The sequence below is a fragment of the Calonectris borealis genome, chromosome 22 (assembly GCF_964195595.1).
Source record: "Calonectris borealis chromosome 22, bCalBor7.hap1.2, whole genome shotgun sequence".
NCBI classification, from domain to species: Eukaryota; Metazoa; Chordata; class Aves; order Procellariiformes; family Procellariidae; genus Calonectris; species Calonectris borealis.
This window is the reverse complement of record NC_134333.1, coordinates 3,697,200-3,719,795: the sequence shown is the minus strand read 5'-3', so window position 1 is coordinate 3,719,795 and position 22,596 is coordinate 3,697,200. Positions and strand designations below refer to the sequence as shown.

The following is a 22,596-nucleotide window of genomic DNA, read 5'->3' as shown; positions in this document are numbered from 1 at the left end:
CCCAGGCAGCTGAGGAAAGAAAGGGGAGACGTGAGAGAAACAGAAGAGACTTCTGTTCCCAGAAGAAATAACAACGTCCCCAGAGAGCTGAGGACCCCAGGGGAAGATGTGAACCCCCAGTGGGGAAGAAAGCCCTGACCTCCCAAATGGCCCGGCAGTGGGTGTGCAGAAGAGCAGGCGATTCTAGCTGGGGAGGTGAGGACTCCACTGCGAGCTGACCGGGAACAGCCCCTTCCCACGACTGTTGCCCCCAGACCCCCAGGGCCCCCGTTGTGGAAATGTGCAGTTGCCGTTGGCTGGGGGAGCCACAGGTGGTGCTGCTGGAGGAGGGGGAAACCCAGAAGGAGCATTTCAGGCACAGCAAGAACAGATCCTTTCTCTTCCCCGCTTCTTCCGTTGCTCCCCCAGCAGAGTCGTTTCCGGCAGCTCTGTTCTCTCGTTTTCTGACTCTCTCTCGCTCAGCAAACAGGCAGGTTGGTCTCGGCATGCCCCTCGGATATCTCGTCCTCGCTGCCTTCCTGGGGCAACGGCTGGGTAAGTCCTGGCTTTTCATCAATGCAGACTTCATCTTCCCCCCAGGAAACCCTCGCCAGCCTTATCAGGACCACGTGGGGAACTACTCCTGAATTACAGGAAAACGCTGGGAAATGTCACCTCACATTTGTGGGTTTGCAGCGGTTCTCTCAAGACGCCTTTGCTGTTGGAAAGGAGAGAGGAGAGAAGAGGAGAGAGACCTCAGACCCCTTCTCCTGCTTTTCTTTCCCTTTCAATCCATTTCTCTCTCTCTCTCTTCTGATCCTCCTGCTGTCACTACAGGAGATCTCAGCTGTCGCTGCACTCCCACATTTTTCCCTTTCCAAACACAAATTACCAGATCCTGTCAATGCTGCTACCGGGACTTTAAAGCCTTCATCCCATTGACATTAATAGGGTGCCCCAGTCTGCCTCCTGGCTGGCATATGTCTGCCATGGCCTCCAGTTTTCTGCTGGCTGTCAATACAGCCAGGGCTTCCTCTTTCTACCATTCAGCTCAGCTTTGTATGTATTCAGGCACCCAGGAGCCCTTGGAGATGACAGCGATGGGGAAGGAACTCCATGGGCCCCTCAACCTGCTGGAGGGCTGCTGGTCCCAGCACACAAAGGTCAGGCATGACAGGCTGTTCCCTGGTCCTCTGGGCAGTAGGAGCAGGAGCAGGGACACAGCACAGCTCTCCTCAGGGTCCATGCTGGGCTGAGAGCTCCGAGCTCCTGCCCAGAACCACTCTCCCCTGGCTGTCCCCAGGCCTCAGGATTTTCCTGCAGGGCAAGTGACAGGGAACCTTCTCCACTAGGGCTTTGCATCCACTCCTGGTTTGCTTCCCAGAGCCTTTCCCTGCAGAGCTGCTGACCTTCACTTTCTTCCAGGCACCATGGGGCAGACCACCGTCACCCAGCAAGAAGGACAAGTCACGGTGAGGCAGAGAGACACCTTCCAAACAACCTGCACATACCAGACCTCTGACTTTCGAGGTTTGCTCTGGTACCAGCAGAGGAAAGGCCAAGCCCCACAGCGTATCTCACACCATGCAGCAGCTGGCCCCAAGCGCAATGGCCGTCTCACCACGCTGCTGAACACCACGGGGAAATACAGCCTCCTGCGGCTGGAGGAAGTCGAGGTCTCTGACAGTGCCTTGTACCTCTGTGCTGTGCAAGACACCCTGGGGCAGGGAGCTTCCTTGGCTGTGCAACAACCCAGGGGAGGGAGGGGATGTGTCTGGGCAAGGCTGAGCTTGGGGGAAGGGGCCCTGAGGTGTCCCCTGGCAGCGCTGCTTCCCCTCTGCACCCAGGGATCTGCAGGACAAGACCCTCTTTCTGAAAGGGGTCGGTGTCAGTGGCTCTGGAGATGGTGACCATGACTGTAGGACAGAGCCTACTGGGAACCAGGATGACAGGGGCTTGCTCTCAGCCCCTCAGGCTCAGTGTTAGTAAATTCCTGCAAGCCCAGGACTAATTAGGTCCATCACGCACTGACCAGCCCCACCCAGAGGCCCCTAGAGGGCATTTTGACAGAGATTTGTGGGCTTGTTTGCTCTCTTGAATAAGTAAAGGCTCAAACTGGACTTGAGTCAAGCCATCAGTTATCTCCAGATGTTCAGCCCGTCCCAGTGCGATGTTTGTGCCTGAGGGGCAGAGCAAACCACACAGAACAGCCCCAATGCCAAAGGCCCAGGCGCTCTCCATGTTCCTAACCAATAAGCAAAGAGACCAAGGTACAAATGAAGCCTTACAACCCCCGGGCTCCCTGCAGTCTCCTCAGGGGAGTTAGAGGGCTCGATGATCATCTGCAGCTCCTACACAGGGAGCAGTGTTGTGGTGATGAGCTCCCACAGCAGCAGGGGACGGTGTGTCTGGGACAAGCCAGATCTGCAGCAGGCTGCTGTAGGGGGATTTTTGTGTTACCCCTTAAGGTGAAACAAACACACGTTTGTGCTTAAATAATTACAAAAAGAAGTTAATGAACAATGCATTGGGCAGAGTCCTACCGCCATAAGTGGTTCTTCAAGGGGTCTGCAGAGATGCATCACAGGCACATCCCTTATATACACTTGCATCAGCACCAATCCCGCGACCGGTTGCATGGGGCGCCTTAGCCCAGCCATGGGTCCATCCCTCAATCCAGCTCTCCTGCCCCAAGGTGGCTCCTGAGCTCTCCATTCCAGGAGGGCTGCAGGACAATGCTGGGGCCATTTCTTATCTCAGCACCAAGGGAAACTGCACTCCCTTACAGGGAGTCCTTCTGTCTCGGGCATCCCTGCTTCCAGCCCCTTTAACCCCTTCTGAAGTTGGGCCTTCTTGCCCTCCATGACCGATCATTCCTTGGTCACCAATCACCATTGCTGAGCAGTTACAATTTGAATTTCCCCTTCACTGCAGATGCTGAGGCTGGGGATGGGCAATGAGGCTGTGCTCAGGAAGCTTCCTCCCTCCCCAAATGGATTCTATGTGGTGTTTTGATCTCCTCAGGCTTGAGGAGACTCTGCTATCCATGATGTAATGTTTCCTGTCCATTCCAGACACCAGTTTATGCAGTTTATGTTCCCATAGCACACCACATGAAGCCGCAGTCTTCTTATTGTCAGTGATGTAAACATGCAGGGAAAGCTCAGCTCTCTGGTAAAGTACAAGCTGCACACACGTGAGCCTTGCATTTCTGTATTAGTGATTTGTTCATCTTGACCACTATTAAGAACAGGAGGCACATCCATCCTCCCCGACAGCAACTGGGTTTGTCTTGTCTCGAGGCAGGGATACATGAAAACTGGTTCCATTGTGTTATTTCCCTCCTGAACTTCAGCCATGGCGGTGATGTAAAGAGCTGCTGTACCTTCTCCTTCTCCTGTCTGCGTGGCCAATGATAAAACACAACAAACGCAGACAATGAAAAGCTCGACCCAGGCAGCTCCCAGCATGGGGCATCCATGGGCCCCCGTTCCCCTCTGCTCTCTGGGAGACAGCCCCAGCCTCAGCCTCCTATCAGCAGGTGCCTCATCCACCCCACTGGACCATCGTTCCAAGGAATCTCTGGGGACATTAAACATTCCCGTGGGAGCAGGTTGCTTGCTCCTGCTCCTCCGGTATAATGGACGGGCACGTTCGGCACCACATGTCCTTTGTCTGCTCAGCCAGGAATGACCAAACTGTGCCTGGAGCACTGCTCTCCTCCCCTAAAGGGTTCTTCTGTCCTTTAATCCCTGGGCACAGAGGTGGCTCCTCAAGGGAAACACCTGCATGAGCAGCAGCTGCTGCAGAAACTCCCCACGCGGGGACAGGCACTGTCCCTCACTCTGCTGGGTGGGGGACACCCAGCACAGCCTCTGCTTTACAGACGGACCCTCTCCAAGCTTCACAGAGTCACATGAGTGACCTCCCAACGCCTGTGCTAGCCAGGGCCCCAGACCCTGTCCCCTGCGCCCACCCTTGGGGACAGACTGGCAGGGGAGGTTCTCTCTCTGCTACACACCTCCTGCTCCAGAAGAGAAGGCAGGTGAAGCCTTCTTCAGGCGGCTGGGGAAAGCCCCACAGTCACAGGCCCTGGTACCCATGGGTGACTTTTGCCACCCCAGTGTCTGCTGCAGGAGCAAACTGGCTGGGCACAAGCAAACCAGGACATGGCTGGGGCACAGGGAAGACAAATTTCTAATGCAGGCAATCCATGAATGGACTAGGAGAGAGGCTCGGTTAGACCTGCTACTCACAAATGAGGAAGAACGGTGGGATGATGTGAAGTTCAAGGGCAGCCTTGCCTGCGGTGACCATGAGACTGTGGGCCTTGAGATCCTCGGAGGACTGACCAAGACAGACAGGAGGATTACTGCCCCCGACTTCAGAAGAGCACATCTCAGTCTCTTCAGGGACCTACCTGCTTGGCAGGATGCCATGGGAAACTGCCCTGCAGCACAGGGGGTCCCAGGAGAGCTGGGTAACCTTCAAGGAGAGCCTCCTCAGAGCACAGGCATGGTCCTCTGCAATGTGGAGGAAAAAGCAAAGCTGGAGTGGAAACCAGCAAGGGAGGTGAAGGGAACCAGGAAAGGTGTCTCCGAGCCTATGGGCAGCAAACGGAGGGCTAAGATGTGATGAGATGGGGTCTCATTGCTCGGTGAGGAAGAGGACCTGGTGACAAATGATCGGAAAAAGGCTGACGTACTCGATACCTGTTTCTCCTCAGTTTTTACTGGTATGGCTTCTCCTCAGGCCTACGACATCCCTGTGCCTTCCTCTACAGGAATGAAGCAGCACCCACGGTAGAAGAAGAAACAATTAACGAGCTCTTACTATCAGTTGGGACCACTTGAGATGCATCCAAGGGTGTTCAAGGAGCTGACTGGACAGTCCCTACTCACTCCCTGGAAGGAAGATGGAGCAAGTAATCTCAGAAGCCACTGCTTGACTCATGAAAGGCAAGAAGGGGGTTGGGAGCAGCCCACCTGGGTTTACCGAGGGCAAATCATGCCTCACCAACCTCATTGCTTTCTGTGAGGAGGGGACTGGCACTGTGGGGAAGGGGAGGGCACTGGCTGTGGTGTACCTTGACTTTAGCAAGACCTTTGCCATGCCCTCATGGGTGCACACACATGCACCCCTAGACACACGCAGAGGTATGCGCACTCACAGGCACGCACACAGATATGTGTGCACACACGGTCTCACACACCTGGGCACAACCACACACCCGAGCTTGCACACACCCAAAGAGTAACTCAGACGTGTGCACTCATAAAGAGGTGTGCACACACGTTCCCAAAGGAGCCCATGTGCAGACACAGGCACCACCACCCCCCCATACCAACATGGATGCACAGATATTCAAGCACTCATGCTTACACGTATGCATAGTCCTAGCACGCATGTATTTGCAAACAGATTTCATGCACGCTCATGTACAGAGATGCACACAGATAAAAGCACATATCTGCAGACGCGTATGCCCACACACTTTCATATATGCTGACCAATGTCACACCCATCCATGCTCACCTGCATGAAGTCACATGCATGTGATAAAACATACACATTCATGAACAGACGTGACCAAACACACACGTGCAACATTTGTGCACACTCACGCTTGCATGTGCAGTACCTCAGGCACACGCGCGCACACACATACAGACATGCCTATGTATGAATGCACACATGAGCACAGCCAGAGGAACATGTATGTGAGCATGAACGTACACACCCCCCACTGAGAACCAGCACGCTCAATGCCCGCTCTCAGCATCTCAGCATAACTCTAGGCAAGTCCTTCAGACCCCACAGTTAAGGCAATGAATCACACACCATCCGCTGTAGTGAGCTCAAGAGCTTGACACTGGTTCAGTCAGCTGTTTTCTCACTAGAAAAGAGAGAAACCACAGCAGAGTTGAAGCTACCATGGCATTTCCAGACACTGAACCTCTCCACGTCCCAAGTCTGTAGGTCAGGGATAACGTAAAACCTCGAGGACATCCATATTGCTGCAGCCAGAAAGAATCCCCACATTACAACTGAAAAAACTCCTCCAGCCTTAGATGCACCCAACTGTCCTAAGCAATCTCCCTAAGAGAGACGTGGGGGTGTGGGACCAGCCCCAGCTCTCTAAAGGGAACGGTGCCCCTCTGATGTATTCACACAGCAGTGCGGTGGTTTGCCTGGGACAAGCCAGACTGCCCACAGGCTGCAAACACGGAGGCTGGGACACCAGAAATTATACCAGTAAGAAAGGCACTCAGCCTCTACAAAGCAATCCTTAAAATGCCATTTATAAGCGCTAAGTCTAGAAAGAAAGAGAGGAGAGCATAGATAACGTTCCATCCCTTCAGATGCTGGGAACCCTGAGCTACTCTACATCAGCTGCTCTCACAGACCGAGAGAATGACAGAACGTTCAAGGTTGGAGGGGACCACTGGAGGTCATCTGGTCCAACGCCCCTGCTCAAGCAGGACCATCTAGGGCCAGTTGCCCACCAGTCCGTCTAGGTGGTTTTTGAGTATCTCTAAGGAAGGAGACTTGGCAACCTCCCTGGGCAACCTATGCCAGTGCTCAGTCACTCCCACAGCACAGTACAATGTGTTGCCCCCTCGCCAGGGCACCGCACACTGTGCAGATCCCGTCCATGGAAGGATTACCCCATTTGGGTCACTCATGCTTTTAGAGCATTTTCTTCAAATGGAAACAGATGTAGTCATCATTTCTACTGCCAAACACTACCACCAGGCCAGAAGTTCATTTCACATGAACAAATACCAGCAGCTTTCACATGCTTCTTTCTTAGGGTGTAAATCAAGGGGTTCAGCAGGGGAGTAAGAGTGGTGTAAAGAACAGCCGCAGCGCTCTCAGTCCATGGTTTAAATCACCATAAAAAAAAAAGAACCTCTGGCAACAATGCCCTTAGTTTGAGTTCTAAAACCCGCATGGATCCTATGCCCTTTTCCTACCTTTCCAAGATCATTTTTGTCAGGCAGGCAAACCAGGGATCATGCCAAGAGCCCGTAGCAGCACTTTGGCAGTGCTTTGGCAAAAGGGCTCACTCCTCTGTCAGAAGAAATGCCATCCGTCTGTCTACAACAAGGATAATTGCAGATGCTATCATCATTAAGAAGGACCTTCTGCTTATTCCATGGTTTACTGTGGTGGGGTTAGGAAGTCCAACTGTGCTGCTGCAGACGATGGTTATTAATAGCATGATTTGGGAAAAAAGAATTCAGATATGCAAGGGAAAGGCCTTTATGAAGTTTTGGCCTTCAGTCGTTCTGAGACATGTGTCATTAGCCATAATTCCCTCTGGGTGGAGGACATTGGTATGGGGTTCTCCGTTCTTCCACTTGTACACTTTTGTCAAGACATCTGGATTTTCATGGCAGGAAATAAGATAGGAGACCATAGTGGCTGCCCAGAGACATTTCCACTGATCAAAAGGGATGAGATTTACACGTAAAAGATGCTTCTCCCCCCCGAGTACCAGCCAATTCCTGAGCACAAATTCTCGGGGGACCAATGAAGCAGTCAAGAGCTCTGAGCCCAGCTGCAGCTCCCTTGGGAAGTGCACCCAGTTCCCTCGTCCCTGCTGATCTTCACGTTCTCCTGCACGCTCTGTATCAGAGCAACTGGATCTCCCTCAGAAAGACACCGTTTCACTGTCCCCATTTCTGTGCTGCCTGCCCTCAACTCCCACATGCTTAGCTCCATTTTCCAGCCTTGATGCATTCAGCGGCATGGGTGACTTTTCGCTGCGAATCCTGCCCATGCCTGCTGGCCGTGGGCCCTAGATTAGGTGGTGGAGAGGAGACGAAGGTGGAATATCAGCTATGGGCCATCCCAAGGGCTCTTCCCTGATTTAGCGCTCTTGCCATTCTGCAAAGCAAACCATCTTCTGGGGCCCCTCACCCATCCCCCACCACCCCAGCACAGTTCTGGCCATAGCAAGAGGAACTCCCTTCCTCAAGAGCTCATGGGGCTGCTGAGCCCTCAGGGCCTCCCGCCGCTCTGGGCATTTGTGGGCAAAGACACAACAAGGCAAGGCTTGATGGTCCCTGGCAGCAGAGCAGCCAGGGATGACTTCCTCAGCTCCAAGGGATGGTCCCCAAAAGAGGAGCCACTGCAGGGGGTCCCAACCTCCCATTCCTCTGTGATTGGAGAAGGGTCGTGTTGTGCCCTCATCCCCTTCCACCCCAGAGCAACACCCTTCTCCTTTGGCAACTTGGGGAGTGTCCGCAGAGGGAAGGACCACATGGAGGACAGGCTTGAATGCAGCAGAACTTTAATGAGTCAAAAGAGGGAAACAAACTCACTCCAAGTGAGATCAGCAGTGCAAGGATCCCCAGAGGCAGCCAAGAGTCTGCGGTCCTTGGCCATGGAGATGTTCCTGCATGATGCCCATCTGCCTGCCCCATAGAGAGAGAGAAGCCAGATGGACCCCACCAGGCTGGCCTTGGTGGCACCTTGTAGCCAATGGGATCCCAAGCAAACAAAGAAAAGGGAGAGGAAGGCAAGGTCGGTCAGATATGCTGAAAACAAATCCAGAAGATCAATCCTCTGCCCAGCACCGTGTTCTAGTTCCTCAAGGTGTCTCCCTGGGGCTTCCCAGCATCTTCAGCAGGGGAGGCACCTTCTGCCACAGTAGCGGCTGGAAATGCCAGAGAGGTCACAGCACCCAGAGGTGATGGGCACTCCATCACAGCTGAGGATGCTGCCAACAGCAGCAGAGGTGGAGGATCCCACAACGGTGTTCTGCGGGAAGGAGCTGAGGATGGGGCCGGGCAGGGTCACCACCACGGGGGAGGGCTGGATCACGACGGTGGAGTTCTGGCACTGCCTGACACAGGGCTCATTGCAGCTGTTGGCCAGCGGGGTCGGGCCACAGGGCCGGCATGGCAGGCACTGGTCGTAGCAGGACATTCTCTAAGGGTCCGGAGGTGCACCTGGGAGAGAGGACAGGGAGGAAGCAGAGCACAAGGGTGGGTGAGGAGCAGCCTGGTTTCCCTGTCAGAAAGGACCCAAGAACATTACTGAGTGGGAAGAGGGATGTTGTGCCAGGAGCGACACGGTCTTTATCATCCTACAAAGAGCAGCCTGGCCTGGAGAGGCTTCCTCCTAATTCGTAAACCAAAAGCCCCCTCAGACACATCCCAGCCTCTCTCTAAGCAGACCTTCTCCCCGCTTCCCTCTCTCATGATGAGAAGTTCCAAACCCCAGCACAGGACAGAGCCAGTATCAACTGAAATGTCCGTCTCACTTTGGAAGAGGAGGAGAAGGGGCTTCAGACTCACCTGCTGCCTGAGGAGGAGGCAACAAGAGAAGGGGATGAGAGAGCAGGGACCTGGACTGGCTTTTATACCTGCCCTTCACTGCCGCAGGACCAGAGGCCCTTTGCAGAAGTAACAATTCTCTGACAAGCTCATCCTGAATGCAAACCATCGCAGCTGATGATATGGGCTGTGCTTTGGTTTCCAACACTGCTGCCTTTTCATTTCCAGGTTTGTGCCGTGCCCGTTCCCCAATGAAGGCTTCTCCTGAGTGTTGAGATGAAAGGCCCCAGGATTTCGAGGGCACAAATGCAGCAGTGCAGGCAGAAGACTCAGCTCTAGTGCTGGACGGGTCCAGAGCAGAGAAGTGACGTCAGCCTGGGTCACTCTGTTGGGGCTGTTTGAAGTGCCATTCTCAGGAAGAAGCTCCAGCAATCCTCAGCTGCACACCATGGGCTCCCGTGCATGAGGATGTGCCATGTCCTTGTCTTTCCCTCCCTCCTCAGCTCACCCCCATGGTCACTTGTTGTTGCCTCCCCAGGTGTGCATTGTGCTCCTAGGTTTTGACCCCATCCTGTCTAACACTGCCCGCAGGAAAAATTACTGGCCTGTTTTGACTCATCCCCTCTCTGTGCAGTCTGTGAGCACACAAAAAACGCCATGGGCATGCCTGGGGCCTTGTCCTATCCCAGAATGCTCCAGCCCTGCTGTGGTTGTCCCCGGCTGTCCTCAGCAGAGTCCACAGTTGGTTGTTGTGTGTTTCTGTCTGGGATTGTGTGAATGCACATGGGAGCACAAACTTGTGCATGACTCTACACCGATGTGCATGAGCGTGTGTGTGTCCTTGTGTGCCCTCATCACGAGGGAATGTGCTGCTCATACTGAGGACCCTCTCCACTGCTCTCTCCATGAGCACCACAGAGCAGCAGGTTCCCAGGGTCAGGAGGAGCCTGAGTGCAGCTGAAAGGTGATGGCACCAGCCTGCTAGAGATCTGTCCAGGGAGAGGCCCTGAAATGCAGCTCCTGCCTCCTGAGCCCTCCTTTTCCTGCCCCTGCAGAGCTCACACTCCGCTGATGATGATTTCAGGCCACAACAAGGATGGTTTCACTCCATCTTAGATCCTTTCTTTAGTTCAGTGTAACAATACTGGGAGTGCCCCAGCATGGCTGGCAGTCCCCCCTCTTGCCTCTCCAGGCCAGGACACAGCTGCTCTCTCCATCGATAGAGAGTTCAGAGGGATGGGCTTTGCTTTATGGGCAAGGAGAAAGGCTGAGGAATCTTGCCGACCATGTGCTGGCCATCCCTGAGCGGATCTGCTTCCAACACAGTGTTGGGGTGGGACACACACCTGCCTCGTGTCCAAGCCAATGCCAAATGTACTTGTGCTGCTCATCGGTGTGATGCTGTGTCAGGCAGGGGCTGAGCCCTTGGACCGAACAGGGACTGAACGAAAGGAACCCAGAGCCTGACGTCACTGTGCTCTGTGTAGAAGGGTCAGACCCTGTGGCTGGGTCCCCAGAAGAGACTCTCTTTCCAACAATGTTTGTCTGCCTGGGCTCAGGTCCAGCTTGGAGGCAGTGCAGTCGAGGGCTTCATCCCTTCCCTTTAGTGATGCGGTGAGATCACTGCCAGGGAGTTCTTCTGGGAGATCTCAGGCAGGGCTGATTCCCTTCTCCATGGAGCTGCTGCTGAGCTGAGGCTCTAGTGTACCTGAGGGCCAACCTCATTGCTTTCTCAGGAGGTAATGGGCACTGTGGAGAAGGGAAGGGCAGGGGATGTGTATACCCGGAGTTCAGAAGGACGTTTGACACCCTCTCCCGCACTTCCTTTAGGAACAAACTGGTGATGAATGGGTTCATAAAGAGCCTGATAAGGTGGATGGAAAATTGGTTGGACTACCAGGCTCCAAGAGTTGTGACCATGAAGAAATGGGCTGACTGGAACCTCATGAAAGTTCAAAAGAGCAACAGAAAGGTTTTGCATCTGATGGCGGAACCAGCCCATGCAGTCATGCAGGCTGGGTGCTGGCTGCTAGGAAGCAGATCCACAGAAAAGGATGTGTGGTTTTAGGACACCCAGCTGAACATGAGACCACAGTGAGCCCTTGCAGTAAAATACATCCTGAGCTGTGTTAGTCAAAGTGTTGCCAGCAGGTCCAGGAAAGTGACCCTGCCCCTCTGGCCCTTGTGAGACCACATCTGGAGTACTGCATCCAGGCTGGGCTCCCTGGTCCAAGAAGGATATTGACAGAGTGAAGCGAGCCCCACAAAGGCCACCAAGGTGGATAGAGGGCTGGCAATGTGATGAGAGGCTGAGAGAACTGGGCCTGCCCGTCTTGGAGAACGGAAGGCTCAGGGGAGACCTTCTTGCTTTCTACAACTACTTGTTCAGACGAGACAATAGGCTAGAAGAAATAAGGAGAAAAGGAACGTGTTTCCCAGCAAGGCTGTGCAATCTCCATCCTGAGAGGTGTTCAAGGCTGGACTGAATGTGACCTTGAGCAACCTGATCTAATGGGATCTGTTCTGAGCAGGGCGGTGATCTAGATGACCTCTGGAGGTCCCTTCTCACCTGCATTCTGACTCTGTGAGTCCCCACCACCCCTGCCCTCCCTGAGCCCTGCACGCCCATGGGCACGTGTGTCCTCACACCCCCTTTGCCTCAACTCAACTTTTAGGCATGGTGCTGGGACTGCAGAGGGGCAGCTGAAGGGAGGCTCCCACCCTCCTCACTCCCACCCGCAGGACACCAGTGGCTGCTGTTTCCAGCCCCTGAGCTGGGAGACAGCTCTGGGAAGCTGGTCCATCTCCTGGGGCAGGGCCCTGCTGCCGCCCCGGGCTGCCCCCGGCGCTGTGCAGCCTTATCCTTGCTGGGGAGTCCTTGCTGGAGGAGGGGGGAGCCCATTCCCCGTGAGAGCAACTTGTGCCCCTGCAGAGCCACCGAGCCCTCTCAGCCCGGGCGAGACCCCGAGCGGCGCCGGCGCAGGGCTCAGCCCCGGGGCGGAGCTGGCGGCGGCGGAGAGGAGAGGAGGCGGCGGAGAGGAGGCGCCGCGGCCGGAGCAGAGAGCCGGGGCTGGCGGGGGGCAGCGAGGCGCGGGCGGCGGAGCGGCGGGATGCGGCGGTGCCGGGGCGCAGGGCTGGCGGGGCTGGCCGCGGTGCTCCTGGGTGCGCGGGGCTGGCGGTGGTGGATGGGGCCGGGGCTGTGCCCGGACTGTTCTCCCGGGAGCCCAGCGCCAGCTCTTCCCTCTCCTTCTTCGACGTCTCTTTCCCCCTCCCTGCCTCTCTGCCATCTCTCGTCCCCCTTTCCAAACCCGCCGAGTCCCCTCTTCCTGGTCTCCCTATTTTTCCATCATCTCTGTCGGTACGAGCCTTCTTGCACGTATCCCTGCTTTTCCATGCCCCCTCTCCTTCCCCTGTGCATTCCGCAGTTCTTACTGCCCTGAATATAGCCCTCTGTCCTTCACTGTAACAACCCCTCTCCCTGTCTCCTCTTCCTCTCTTCATCCACGTATCTTTTGACCCGTCTCTCCAGGCATCTACCATCCCTAACCCCTCTTCCTACTCTGAGACCCCTCTCCCATCTCTCCCTCTGCTTCCTTCATACCTGTAGGCACGTTTGCTTTCCTGCACCATGCCGTTATTCTATACATCCTCTCATCCCCCTGTGCATTCAGCATTTATTCGTCTTCTGAATTCAGCCCTCCTTCCTTCACTGTAACACACTCAACTCCCCTGATTCCTCTCCCTCTCGCCACCCATCCATCCATGCACCTGACTTTCATTCTATCTCTGCATGCACCAATTCCAAATTCCCCCTCAGACTTCTCCCCTTGCTCCACACACCCACACCAGGATCACTCTCCATCCCTGTGGATGGGCACACGTCCCCATCCGCTCCAGTCTGGCTCTGTCTCACTGCCGCTCTTCCTGACGGTTTCTCTGGGAAAAGAGCCATCAGAGCTGGGCGATCTTTGGTGATCTTTGGCCTTTCCTTCTCCTTTCTCGGCAGTGGCTGCGGGCAGAGCCCAGGTGCAGCAGGAGCCGTCGGCAGAGACCACCGAGGGTGCCGGCATCACCATCAACTGCTCACACCCCAACATAAAGTCTTACGACTTCATCTACTGGTACCGTCAGCTCCCGGGCCGACGCCCCGAACTCCTCATGAGCAGTTTTAAAGGGTCCAAGGAGGTGCAGGAGCCGCCGGGGCGGCTGTCGGTGGCGGCAGACCGCCGGTCCAGCGCCCTGTGGCTCGCCCGGCCCCGGCGCGGGGACGCGGCGGTGTATTACTGCGCCGTGGGAGACACGGGGAGAGGAGCCGGGGCTGCGGCCGGGCACGAACCGCCGCGGGCGGGGCCGGGCGGGTGTGTCGGGGGCGGGGGGACAGCCCCGGGCGAGCCCGCCAGGGGGCGCTGCCGCTCCGCCCGCCGGTGTCGCCCCGCCCCGCCCCGCCCCGCCCCACCCCGGGGCGGTTCCCCCGCCCCACCGGCACCGGCCCCGGCACCGGGCCCGAGAAGTCCCCGCACCCCGCGCTCCGCAGCCCCGGGAGCTCCTCCCGTGGCGGATCCGGAGCCGCCCCCGGGCAGAAACCTTCTCCCGCCCCGCACCCCGCTCACCCCCGCACTCCCACCGGGACGCGGACAGAAATCCCCCGCGACAGCGGCGGCGGCGGCGGCGGGGAGGAATGGCGGCCGGAGCGGTGGCGGTGTCCGGCGGTGCCCGGGAAGGAGCGACTGCAGCCGCCGGCCCCGCGGGCTCCCGGCCGGGAGCAGCGCCTTTCTGCTCTGCAGAGGGAGGCGGGCAGCAGAGATCCTCCTGCCCCCGGGCAGCCGGGCAGCCCTCGGTCCTGCCGCAGGGACCGGCCACTGCTGCTGCGCAACGGGCAGGGGCTGGGGATCGCTTTCACCCCACGAACATAGCCAGGCCCTGTTAGAGCAGAGAGACCCAACTGGTACAGGGCTAATACAAGCCCTGGCTTTGAAACCACAACCAGAGGTGGTTTCTGGCTGGTAACCTTGTAAAGAGACTGAGGGTCGTGGTGTAACCCCAGCCAGCAACTGAACACCACACAGCCGCTCGCTCACTGCCCTCCCTCCGCTGGGATGGGGGAGAACAGGGAGGGTAAAACAGAGAAAACGCGTGCGTTGAGAGAAAGATAGTTTAATAACTGAAATAAAATAAAGTAAAAGAGGAGGAGGAGGAGGAGGAACAGTAGTAGTAATAATAATAATAATAATAATAGAATATACAAAGCAAGTGGTGCACGAAGCAATTGCTCACCACCTGCCAACTGATGCCCAGCCAGTCCCCAAGCAGCGATCGCTGCTTCCCAGACCACGCCTCCTAGTTCATACAGTGAGCATGACGTCATATGGTACCTTGACGTCATATGGTACCTTGGATCAAGCAGGTACTGAATGAAAGGACACAGAGCTTGGTATCATTGTGCTCTGAGTGGAAGGACAGAGCCTTTGGTTTGCATGGGGAAAGCCAGCAAAATGATGACTGCTTTGGTCTTCCACCTACAAGGACCTTCGTACCCTGCCTTGGAATCTCGGTCTGAGTGCCCAGCAGCAGCCCCTGGGAGGGAAGGGGCACTGGATTTGAGACCGCACCTCCCAAAGACTGCTGCTCTTCCACAGGGGTGTCCAGAAGAGACCCTCTTTCCAACAAGGGCTGTGGAAAGTTCTTTAGCACATCTCCCCTCCTGAAGGTCTGTCTGCCTTGGCCCAGGTCTAGCTTGGAGACAGTGTAGTCGAGGGCTTCCCCCCTTCCCTTTAGTGACCGCGGTGAGGTCACTGCCAGGGAGTTCTTCTGGGAGATCTCAGGCAGGGCTGATTCCCCTCTCCATGGAGCTGCTGCTGAGCTGAGGCTCTAGTGTACCTGAGGGCCAACCTCATTGCTTTCTCAGGAGGTAATGGGCACTGTGGAGAAGGGAAGGGCAGCGGATCTGTATACCCGGAGTTCAGAAGGACGTTTGACACCCTCTCCCGCACTTCCTTTAGGAACAAACTGGTGATGAATGGGTTCATAAAGAGCCTGATAAGGTGGATGGAAAATTGGCTGGACTACCAGGCTCCAAGAGTTGTGACCATGAAGAAATGGGCTGACTGGAACCTCATGAAGGTGCAAAAGAGCAACAGCAAGGTTTTGCATCTGATGGCGGAACCAGCCCATGCAGTCATGCAGCGGGTGCTGGCTGCTAGGAAGCAGATCCACAGAAAAGGATGTGCGGTTTTAGGACACCCAGCTGAACATGAGACCACAGTGAGCCCTTGCAGTAAAATACATCCTGAGCGGTGTTAGTCAAAGTGTTGCCAGCAGGTCCAGGAAAGTGACCCTGCCCCTCTGGCCCTTGTAAGACCACATCTGGAGTACTGCATCCAGGCTGGGCTCCCTGGTCCAAGAAGGATATTGACAGACTGAAGCGAGCCCCACAAAGGCCACCAAGGTGGATAGAGGGCTGGCAATGCGATGAGAGGCTGAGAGAAGTGGGCCTGCCCGTCTTGGAGAAGGGAAGTCCCTTCTCACCTACATTCTGACTCTGTGAGTCCCCACCACCCCTGCCCTCCCTGAACCCTGCACACCCATGGGCACCTTTCTCCTGACACCCTTTTTGCCTCAATAGAACTTTCAGTTTTGGTCCCCTCACTACAAGAAGGACATGGAGGTGCTGGAGCGTGTCCAGAGAAGGGCAACGAAGCTGATGAAGGGTCTGGAGAACAAGTCTTATGAGGAGCGGCTGAGGGAACTGGGACTGTTTAGCCTGGAGAAGAGGAGGCTGAGGGGAGACCTCATCATGCTCTACAACTACCTGAAAGGAGGTTATAGTGAGGTGGGTGTTGGTCTCTTCTGCCAAGTAACGAGCGATAGGACGAGAGGAAATGGCCTCAAGTTGCGCCAAGGGAGGTTTAGATTGGACATTAGGAAAAATTTCTTTACTGAAAGAGTGGTCAAGCCTTGGAACAGGCTGCCCAGGGAAGCGGTTGAGTCACCATCCCTGGAAGTATTTAAAAGACGTGTAGATGAGGCACTTAGGGACATGGTTTAGTGGGCATGGTGGGGTTGGGTTGACAGTTGGACTCGATGATCTTAGAGGTCTTTTCCAACCTTAATGATTCTATGCTCTGACTACCGAGAGGCAGCTGAAGGGAGGCTCTCAGCCTCCTCACTCCCATCCACAGGACACCAGTGGCTGCTGTTTCCAGCCCCTGAGCTTGAGACAGCTCTGGGAAGCTGCTCCATCTCTTGGGTTAAGGCCCTGCAGCTGTCCCAGGCTGCACCTGGCACAGTGCATCCTTATTCTTGCTGAGGTGTCCTTGCTGTAGCACGGGGAGACAATGATCTGCCCATGCAGAGGCACTGAGCACTCTTAGCCCGGGTGAGACCCTGAGCGGCCAAGGCAGAGCAGTGGAATATGACAGTGCCAGGGTGCAGGGCTGGCAGGGTTGGCCGTGGTGCTCCTGGGTGCATGGGGCTGGCTCTGGGCTGCTTTGGGGGTCAAGGGGAGACCTATTTAATCTGGGAAGGGACTCTGGGTTGCTTGGCACAGCTAAGCCCATTGCAGTGGCAGGTACCTCTTGTCACAGAGATCTGAGCTGCCACCTCCCCATGCACAACCTTGGACACTCCTGCAGCTCTTGTGGAGTGCAAGGGGCCATCCAAGGGAGGGACCTGACACCTCTGCCCCTGGCTGGGGCACAGGGCTAGCCAAGCTCTGGCCTTGGTGTTCATGGAGGTGCACCAGGTAGCCTGGAAATCTCTGCATTTGAGAGGGAGGAAGGATCCATCTGACTCCAGAAAGGTGCTGTTTCTCTCCCAGATCCCATCTCTCCCAGCAGCTCTGATTTCTCCTCTTACACGTTCAGCTTCTCCCCTTGTTCCACCTCCCCTGCTCCCACAACCTCCTCCCCTGCTCACCCTCCTTGCCCCGAGAACTGCCCTTCAGCTCTTGGTTCTTCCTGCATTTTTGCCTGACAGTCGACACCGTCATTGCATTCTCTGGAGACTTTCCCTTTTCTCTTGATGGATGAGAGCATCCAGCAGAACCCCGTGCTTTTCCTTCCAGATCGACTTTTAAATGCCCGATTTTCCAATGAGACATTTCGAGAAACTGAGAGTGCTGTCAAAATAGCACGTACTCAACTTCCAAAACTTCCTGCCGTGCGTTGTTGCTGCGCCGTTCCCCCTCCCCTTTGGCTCCTCCCAGCGCACCGGCGTCCCCGTGGCCGAGGTGCGGGTGCTGGGGAGTCCTTGCTGGAGGAGGGGAGAGCCCATTCCCCGGGAGAGCAACTTGTGCCCCTGCAGAGCCACCGAGCCCTCTCAGCCCGGGCGAGACCCCGAGCGGCGCCGGCGCAGAGCTCAGCCCCGGGGCGGAGCTGGCGGCGGCGGAGAGGAGGCGCCGCGGCCGGAGCAGAGAGCCGGGGCTGGCGGGGGGCAGCGAGGCGCGGGCGGCGGAGCGGCGGGATGCGGCGGTGCCGGGGCGCAGGGCTGGCGGGGCTGGCCGCGGTGCTCCTGGGTGCGCGGGGCTGGCGGTGGTGGATGGGGCCGGGGCTGTGCCCGGGCTGCTCCCCCGGGAGCCCAGCGCCAGCTCTTCCCTCTCCTTCTTCGACGTCTCTTTCCCCCTCCCTGCCTCTCTGCCATCTCTCGTCCCCCTTTCCAAACCCGCCGAGTCCCCTCTTCCTGGTCTCCCTATTTTTCCATCCTCTCTGTCGGTACGAGCCTTCTTGCACGTATCCCTGCTTTTCCATGCCCCCTCTCCTTCCCCTGTGCATTCAGTGGTTCTTATTGCCCTGAATATAGCCCTCTGTCCTTCACTGTAACAACCCCTCTCCCTGTCTGCTCTTCCTCCATTTATCCACCCATCTTTTGACCACTCTCTCCAGGCATCCACCATCCCTAACCCCTCTTCATAATCTGAGATCCCTCTCTCATCTCTCCCTCTGCTTCCTTCATACCTGTAAGCACGTTTGCTTTCCTGCACCATGCCGTTATTCTATACATCCTCTCATCCCCCTGTGCATTCAGCATTTCTTCTTCTTCTGAATTCAGCCCTCCTTCCTTCACTGTAACACACTCAACTCCCCTGATTCCTCTCCCTCTCGCCACCCATCCATCCATGCACTTGACTTTCATCCCATCTCTGCATGCACCAATTCCAAATCCCTCCCCAGAGTTTTCCCCTTCCTCCACACACCCACACCAGGATCACTCTCCATCCCTGTGGATGGGCACACGTCCCCATCCCTTCCAGTCTGGCTCTGTCTCACTGCCGCTCTTCCTGACGGTTTCTCTGGGAAAAGAGCCATGAGAGCTGGGCGATCTTGGGTGATCTTTGGCCTTTCCTTCTTCTTTCTCGGCAGTGGCTGCAGGCAGAGCCCAGGTGCAGCAGGAGCCGTCGGCAGAGACCACCGAGGGCACCGGCATCGCCATCAACTGCTCACACCCCAACATACAGACCAGCGAGTACATCTACTGGTACCGTCAGCTCCCGGGCCGAGGCCCCGAATTCCTCGTGAGAGGTGTTAAAGGGTCCAAGGAGGTGCAGGAGCCGCCGGGGCGGCTGTCGGTGGCGGCAGACCGCCGGTCCAGCGCCCTGTGGCTCGCCCGGCCCCGGCGCGGGGACGCGGCGGTGTATTACTGCGCCGTGGGAGACACGGGGAGAGGAGCCGGGGCTGCGGCCGGGCACGAACCGCCGCGGGCGGGGCCGGGCGGGTGTGTCGGGGGCGGGGGGACAGCCCCGGGCGGGCCCGCCAGGGGGCGCTGCCGCTCCGCCCGCCGGGGCCGCCCCGCCCCGCCCCGGGGCGGTTCCCCCGCCCCACCGGCCCCGGCCCCGGCACCGGGCCCGAGAAGTCCCCGCACCCCGCGCCCCGCAGCCCCGGGAGCTCCTCCCGTGGCGGATCCGGAGCCGCCCCCGGGCAGAAACCTTCTCCCGCCCCGCACCCCGCTCACCCCCGCACTCCCACCGGGACGCGGACAGAAATCCCCTGCGACAGCGGCGGCGGCGGCGGGGAGGAAAGGCGACCGGAGCGGTGGCGGTGTCCGGCGGTGCCCGGGAAGGAGCGACTGCAGCCGCCGGCCCCGCGGGCTCCCGGCCGGGAGCAGCGCCTTTCTGCTCTGCAGAGGGAGGCGGGCAGCAGAGATCCTCCTGCCCCCGGGCAGCCGGGCAGCCCTCGGTCCTGCCGCAGGGACCGGCCACTGCTGCTGCGCAACGGGCAGGGGCTGGGGATCGCTTTCACCCCACGAACATAGCCAGGCCCTGTTAGAGCAGAGAGACCCAACTGGTACAGGGCTAATACAAGCCCTGGCTTTGAAACCACAACCAGAGGTGGTTTCTGGCTGGTAACCTTGTAAAGAGACTGAGGGTCGTGGTGTAACCCCAGCCAGCATCTCAATACTACACAGCCGCTCGCTCACTGCCCCCCCTCCGCTGGGATGGGGGAGAGAATCGGAAGGGTAAAACTGAGTAAACTCGTGGTTTGAGAGGAAGACAGTTTAATAACTGAAATATAATAAAGTAAAAGAGAAGGAGGAGGAGCGATAATAATCCAAAATAGAGTAGGGTAATGAGAAACAACAACAGAAATAAGAAATCGTCGCCCAATTCCTCCTTCTTCCCAGGCTCAACTTCACTCCTTCATTCCCAACTTTTCTACCTCCTCAATGTCGTTCTTGTAGTGAGGGGCCCAAAACTGAACACAGTATTCAAGGTGCGGCCTCACCAGTGCTGAGTACAGGGGCAGGATCACCTCCCTAGTCCTGCTGGCCACACTATTTCTAATACAGGCCAGGATGCCGTTGGCCTTCTTGGCCACCTGAGCACACTGCTGGCTCATGTTCAGCCGGCTGTCAATCAGCACCCCCAGGTCCTTTTCCTCTGGGCAGCTTTCCAGCCACTCTTCCCCAAGCCTGTAGCGTTGCTTGGGGTTGTTGTGGCCGAAGTGCAGGACCTGGCACTTGGCCTTGTTGAACCTCATACAGTTGGCCTCGGCCCATCGATCCAGCCTGTCCAGGTCCCTCTGCAGAGCCTTCCTACCCTCCAGCAGATCAACACTCCCGCCCAACTTGGTGTCGTCTGCAAACTGACTGAGGGAGCACTCGATCCCCTCGTCCAGATCGTTGATAAAGATATTGAACAGGACCGGCCCCAGTACTGAGCCCTGGGGAACACCGCTCGTGACCGGCCGCCAACTGGATTTAACTCCATTGACCACAACTCTCTGGGCTCGGCTGTCCAGCCAGTTTTTTACCCAGCGAAGAGTGTACCTGTCTAGGCCGTGAGCCGCCAGCTTCTCTAGGAGAATGCTGTGGGAGACAGTGTCAAAGGCTTTACTGAAGTCCAGGTAGACCACATCCACTGCCTTTCCCTCATCCACTAGTGGGTCACCTGGTCATAGAAGGAGATCAGGTTGGTGAAGCAGGACCTGCCTTCCATGAACCCGTGCTGGCTGGGCCTGATCCCCTGGTTGTCCCGGACATGGCTCGTGAGCGCCCTCAAAACGAACCGCTCCATGATCTTCCCCGGCACCGAGGTCAGGCTGACTGGCCTGTAGTTCCCCGGATCCTCCTTCTGGCCCTTCTTATAGATGGGCGTCACATTGGCGAGCCTCCAGTCGTCTGGGACCTCCCCAGTTAACCAGGACTGCTGGTAAATGATGGAGAGCGGCTCGGCAAGCTCCTCCGCCAGCTCCCTCAGCACCCTCGGGTGGATCCCATCCGGCCCCATAGACTTGTGAGCGTCCAGGTGGCGTAGCAGGTCATTAACTTCTTCCTCTTGGATTATGGGGGGTTTATCCTGCTCGTCGTCCTTGTCTTCCAGCTCAGGGGGCTGAGTACCCTGAGGATAACCGCTCTGACTACTAAAGACTGAGGCAAAGAAGGCATTGAGTACCTCAGCCTTATCCTCATCCTTGGCGGCAACGTTCCCCCCCGCATCCAATAGAGGATGGAGATTCTCCTTGGCTCTCCTTTTGTCATTAATATACTTGTAAAAGCATTTTTTGTTGTCTCTCACGACAGTGGCCAGGTTGATTTCTAGCTGGGCTTTTGCCTTTCTAATTTCCTCTCTGCACGACCTAACGAGATCCCTGTACTCTTCCTGAGTTGCCTGCCCCTTCTTCCAATGGTGATAAACTCTCCTTTTTTTCCTGAGTCCCAGCCAGAGCTCCCCCTTCAGCCAGGCCAGTCGTCTTCCCCGCCCGTTTTTCTTGCGGCACATGGGGACAGTCCGCTCCTGCGCCTTTAAGACTTCCTTCTTGAAGAACGTCCAGCCTTCCTGGACCCCTTTGCCCTTCAGGGGCAAAGGGACCCTCCCAAGGGACCCTCTCGACCAGTGTCCTGAGCAGGCCAAAGTCCGCTCTCCAGAAGTCCATGGTAGTGGTTTTGCTGGCCCCCCTCTTTACTTCACCAAGTATCGAAAATTCTACCATTTCATGGTCGCTAAGCCCAAGCCGGCCTCCGACCACCACATCTCCCACCAGTCCTTCTCTGCTTGTGAACAGCAGGTCAAGCGAGGCACCTTCCCTAGTGGGCTCGCTTACCAGCTGCGTCAGGAAGTTATCCTCCACACACTCCAGGAACCTCCTCGACTGTTTCCCCTCTGCTGTGTGGTATTTCCAGCAGACATTTGGAAAGTTGAAGTCCCCCACGAGAACAAGGGCTAGCGACTGGGAGACTTCTGCCAGCCTCTGGTAGAATATTTCGTCTGCCTCCTCGTCCTGGCTAGGTGGTCTATAACAGACCCCCAGCAGGATATCTGCCTTGTTGGCCTTCCCCCTCATCCTTACCCACAAGCACTCGACCTCGTCATCACTACCATCGAGCTCTAGACAGTCGAAGCACTCCCTAACATACAGGGCTACTCCACCGCCTCTCCTTCCTCAGCCGTCCCTTCTGAAGAGCTTATAGCCATCCATTGCAGCACTCCAGTCGTGAGACTATAATAATAACAATAATAATAGAATATACAAAGCAAGTGATGCACGAAGCAATTGCTCACCACCTGCCGACCGATGCCCAGCCAGTCCCCACGCAGTGATCGCTGCTTCCCGGACCACGCCTCCTAGTTCATATACTGAGCATGACGTCATATGGTATGGAATACCCCTTGGCCAGTTGGGTTAGCTGTCCTGGCTATGTTCCCCCCAGCTTCTTCTGCACCTGGCAGAGCATGGGAAGCTGAAAAGTCCTGGACTACTGAACACACTACTTACCAACAACTACAACATCACTGCCTTATCAAACTTCTTCTCATACTAAAGACAAAACACAGCACTATACCAGCTACTAGGAAGAAAATTAACTCCATCCCAGCCCAAACCAGGACACTCAGACACAC

General features: G+C 56.6%; 1 protein-coding gene and 2 gene segments (V, D, J or C); 2 read left to right on the top strand and 1 right to left on the bottom strand.

The window, feature by feature from the left end:
• Positions 1-8,604: 8,604 nt before the first annotated feature.
• LOC142091640 (feather keratin Cos2-3-like) lies at positions 8,605-9,091 on the bottom strand. The gene has a single exon (XM_075171042.1). The coding sequence runs from the start codon at positions 8,914-8,916 to the stop codon at positions 8,611-8,613; it is 306 nt and encodes a 101-aa protein (XP_075027143.1). The 5' UTR covers positions 8,917-9,091; the 3' UTR covers positions 8,605-8,610.
• Positions 9,092-12,376: 3,285 nt separating this feature from the next.
• On the top strand, positions 12,377-13,613 carry LOC142091775 (T cell receptor alpha variable 4-like; the record flags this gene model as incomplete). The annotated part of the segment is given in 2 exon segments: positions 12,377-12,428; positions 13,273-13,613. Coding segments are annotated over 2 exon segments (393 nt in total), but the record flags the coding sequence as incomplete, so codon positions are not given.
• Positions 13,614-17,726: 4,113 nt separating this feature from the next.
• LOC142091699 (T cell receptor alpha variable 4-like) lies at positions 17,727-18,918 on the top strand (the record flags this gene model as incomplete). The annotated part of the segment is given in 2 exon segments: positions 17,727-17,778; positions 18,623-18,918. Coding segments are annotated over 2 exon segments (348 nt in total), but the record flags the coding sequence as incomplete, so codon positions are not given.
• Between the last annotated feature and the right edge of the window lie 3,678 nt (positions 18,919-22,596).

Coding starts and splice junctions, on each gene's coding strand:
- LOC142091640 (XM_075171042.1), bottom strand. CDS start 8,916: ATGTCCTGCTACGACCAGTGCCTGCCATGCCGGCCCTGTGGCCCGACC.